Source organism: Mandrillus leucophaeus, unplaced genomic scaffold, assembly GCF_000951045.1.
Source record: "Mandrillus leucophaeus isolate KB7577 unplaced genomic scaffold, Mleu.le_1.0 Scaffold326, whole genome shotgun sequence".
Lineage (NCBI taxonomy): Eukaryota > Metazoa > Chordata > Mammalia > Primates > Cercopithecidae > Mandrillus > Mandrillus leucophaeus.
The window spans coordinates 2,149,606-2,153,828 of NW_012103432.1; the positions used below are offsets into that span (position 1 = coordinate 2,149,606).

General features: G+C 57.6%; 2 protein-coding genes across 2 annotated transcripts in view; both read right to left on the reverse strand.

The window, feature by feature from the left end:
• The window catches only part of LOC105545383, a 14,726-nt gene extending 12,873 nt beyond the window's left edge, over positions 1 to 1,853 (reverse strand). Inside the window, exons 1-3 of the mRNA XM_011988308.1 lie at positions 1,738 to 1,853; positions 377 to 437; positions 67 to 128 (exon numbers count right to left, since the gene is read on the reverse strand). Coding sequence (XP_011843698.1) covers positions 67 to 128; positions 377 to 437; positions 1,738 to 1,853 — 239 coding nt within the window. The remainder of the gene's footprint in view (positions 1 to 66; positions 129 to 376; positions 438 to 1,737) is intronic.
• TMEM63C (transmembrane protein 63C) overlaps positions 1 to 4,223 on the reverse strand; it is an 87,712-nt gene that overhangs the window by 76,653 nt on the left and 6,836 nt on the right. The gene's annotated exons all lie outside the window — the stretch shown is intronic.

Genomic DNA, 4,223 nt, shown 5'->3' on the forward strand with positions numbered 1-4,223 from the left:
CACCAGAGGCCCTGGCTTGGCAGGAATGAAGGTCTACAGGCACAGGGCTGGGCATGACTCACTCACCTCCAGCCCAGCTCTTCCCATCTCATCTTCAGGGTGCTCGCGTCAAACGGCAGAGTGGAAGGCTGTGAAAAGCAGAAGGTGGGAGCCCAGGACACTTGGGTCCTAGTCCCGCCTTTCTAAGCAGATCTAGGCTTTAGTTTCCCTTTGGGAAGCATTCCTAATGACTAGAAGGAGGGAGGAGGTGACAATGAGGCACCCCTTCCCCGCCCACTCTGCCTCTGCATGTCTCAGCACCAGTCCCAGGGGTGCTGGCAAGGAATGTGGCAGCTTGAGTACATATCCTGCCCTAGAAACACAGAACATGGAGTACTGGCCACACGTTGTTCTTCTTAAGAGCCACCCTCGGTTGGGCCTGAGCAATGCAGACAGATCTAGAGCAAGGACACACCATACTTCATGAGCTGCCCACATTCTCATCTCAGCTCCTCCTGTAACCCTACCTTGCAGGAGTTGCACCAGCCAACTCATGGGCAAGAATGTGGAGTTCCATTTACACCACCCATGCTGATGTGTAAGCTGTGAAAACCACTGCTCTCCCACGAGAGGAAAGAAGAGTGAGCATCGGGGCCCCACCTCAGACAAAACAGGGCACTAAAAGCTGCTGATCTCACTGGAAGCTGAGCACTTCCGCTGAGCACTTTCATTACAGCCTTTCCCAGTGTAAGCCTGCCCATGGCCTGAGCACCACGTGGGTTCCTGCAAACTGGACGCTCTGTGCAAACAGCTCCCAGCACTTTATGCCCATTATCTTTATGGTTCTTCCACCCGCCGCTTCCCAGGAAGAATCAGAGCAGAGTTCGTGGGATTTGAGAGTCGAGGCAGTGGAGAAGGTACAGGCCTGTAGGAAGCTCCACTGTGCCACTAGACACCCTCATTTTACAGGGGTGAACATCCTGTTAAATATGTTAAATGTAATGGGCAGCTGGGGATAGGGGAAGGAAACTCCTCAAGGCCCCAAGCACTACTTGAAGTGGGCTGGGGAGGGCTGACCTGCCTTCCCAGCCTAGAAGGGTGTTCTAGGCTGGCCACAGAGGGAGAGGGCATCCTCTGAAGAAGAAACAACCATGTTTCCGCCATCGAGGCAGGAAACAGATGGCTTCCACCTAGACCAGAGACTCCAGGAATACTACTTCCCATCTGTAACAAACACTTGACAAGTTTCCAAAGCCCTCCCACCCGTCTGGAGAAGGTGTTTTCATGTCTAGCTATCAGGTAGAGAAGTTGAGGGCAGAGTGCCAGCCAATAGAGGCGTTTGGTCCAGGCTCTCTGCTCTTTAAGTCTGGTTCTCACCAGGGAGCCTCTCTGAGGCCTGACCCTTTCTCTGCTAGCTGGGAGGGACACATATCGTGTAGTTTCCCTCCAGTATGGTAGGCCCTCTCCTCTCTGACACTATACAGTCATCCCACAAGCAGCTGGCTCCCATCTGGTTTACTGGGAACCCCATTCCTTCCCACAGGGTCACCCCAGCAGCTCCTGGTGGTCATCATGCAACCCAAGGCTCCTGTGAAGCCAGCAGGGGCCAGCTTCAGGGGTGCTGTGCTCAGAGGGTATCTGAAAAGGAGCAATTCATGAGCCAGGCACATGGCAACTCCTTTCACTTGGGGCAAACAGGTGCTGGCCCAAACCCCCCATCCGGAGATGCTGTCAGGGAGATAACTGAAGTCCCTCTACCTGTGGATCCCCACTCCCCAGCCAGCTATGCTCACAGCTGTTGGCACTTGGGCAGGAGGGATGCCTGTTTTTGGCTCCGACAGGCCTACAGAAATTGTGTACCCCTGTGGGGGCATGATGGGAAGGTAACCAAGGGACTTCATTTCCCCTCTTCAAGCTGCTTCCTTCCCAAGAAACTAAAAAACATATCTTGAAGAAGGAGAAAATGCCGGTGCTGTCCCCTGTCATCGACCTCCACACCCGTCAGGAGGCCCTTCGCAGCCTCAGCTTCTCAGTGCTGGGACTGTGGGGTGCAAAGAGAAGACAGGAAGAGGCCCCTCCAGTCTGCCCTTTGGTGGCTGGGGAGTCAGGAGACCTGCATGTAGGTAAGAGACCTGCAGAACTCACTCCACCCTCCGTGCCTCAGTTTCCTCATCTGGCTCCAGCTCTAAAATGTCACTCTCTCCTTGCCTCAGTTTCCCTCCAGGGAAAGTCATCTGTCCCCGGGAGAAGAAAAAGGTGAATTCACTTCTGAGGGGAAAGTTCACTTCTGAGGGCAATAGATGGAATGTAGCCCATTTCTCCCAGGGACAGGGGCCAGAGAGAGAACAAGGATGAGGTGATCACAGAGGGTGGTGCTAAGAGACGGACCCTTCTTGAGGGAAACCACGTCTTCTTGGAGTGCTGCAGGCTGTTGAAGGGGAAAGTTCATCTCCTTGTGCCCCTCAGCACGGGCCTTCTCCTCAAAGCCAACTCTCATTCTTTCCTTGAACCCAGAAGAACGGCACAGGCTCACACCCCCTCTGCTCAGATGAGTGTTTTTCACGAGCAATTTTCTGCTGTCCCAGACAATCTAATTCCTGCTTACACCCATGATACCCTGGAGCCCCATGCAGAAGTTGCAACTCCTGGCATTCTCAGGGATGAGGAAATGTGGTGCTGGGGTCGGGGGAGGCCCCAGGGTCTAGAGAGGAAGAAGGGCCCCTGCCCCTCCAGAGAGCATTCGGTGAAGGCAGTGCCTGGGAGGCCAGCTCTGTAGGGCCTGCTCAGTGACCTTCGTCAAGCCACAACACCCCTGGGCCTCAGTTTCCCTAGGGCCTTCATCCAAACACAATGTTTCTCTCTCAAGGCCAGGGCGAGTAGGGAGGCAAGAGCCTTTCTTTGGAAGCACATGAGGAAAGGGTGGCATTGTTCCCCTGGGGGACCAGAAGCCCAGCCAGCCCGGCAGCAGCGCAGCAGTGACGTTGTCATAACCCATAACGGCGGAGCAGATTGCCCCCTCCCGTCCCAGCCCAGAGAGTGGGCGGCAGAGCCCCGGGGAATCCCTGGGTGGGGGAGAGGGTAGCCCAGAGCGGTAACTCCCACCTGGCTGTCAAGCAAGAGGCCGGGGACCCCGCAAGCAAATCTCCTACCCACCTCCATCCCCCCACCCAGTGAAGACCGGTCTACTAACGCCACGCCCTCCCGGGTGGGCGGCTCAGGCCACTCTTTCCTGGGTACAAGCTAGAGACAGCCAGCGTGGCAAGGGACTGTGGCGCAGTCTCCCCTACCCCCATCCCTCCGAATGCAAGGTCTCAGAAAGCACAGAAACAAGCAATCCTTCCCCGCCCCCTCCCCGTGCGGGACCTGGATCCTGCGCCCCTTCTTCCCGGCCCGACCAGCCCGGGTCACTGCACCCGCGTCGCGTGCTCACCACATCTGCGTCCTCAGCACAGCGGCCCCAGCCCCAGGCGCGGCGCTCAGGCCGCCAGGCTGCGGTGACAAGCTCCACGCTCCCCACCTGGGAGGAGACTGCCAGCGGGTCCTCCTCTTCGCCGGCCGGGCGAAGCCAGCCCCACCTGGCAAGGGAGTGTCAGCAAATTCCCTTCTGCATCACCACGAGAGAGGCATCCCGGCTCCTCCCAAGCAGGGGCCAACCTTGGCCCCGCCCCAAGGCTCCTCTGACCTGCGGGGGAACCCGGGCTGGCGGATCCTACGCGAAGACCCAGGCTCCGCCTCAGAGACCCTGTAGCTACCAGGAACCATCTGCAAATTACCATCTTAAACGCACAAGGCTGCCGGTCCCTGGTTCCAGCTTGCTTCAGCTCCCCTGATGCACTGGGCCTCGGCAGCTCCTTTGCCACCTCCCCTCGCCCTCCCTGAGGCCTGTCCCCTTTCCCAGTCTCCTTAGTCCCATCAGCCAGAAGCAAGAAAAGCCACCCCACTCCCACAAATGTAGCCCTCTGCCCCGCCCAAGGACCCGGTCCTGGCACCAGCCCAGGGGCTGGTACCCAGCTGCTACCCAGACTCCTTCTTCCCCAACAAAGGAGCCATCTACAATTGGCCACAGCCCCACCCGGGAGGCCCAAGGGAGTGGGCTGGGTCATTTCCAGTTTGCGGTGGGCCACACTCCTGCAGGTCTCAGAGTTTCATCTTGTGCCCCTCAGCACGGGCCTTCTCCTCAAAGCCAACTCTCATTCTTTCCTTGAACCCAGAAGAACGGCACAGGCTCACACCCCCTCTGCTCA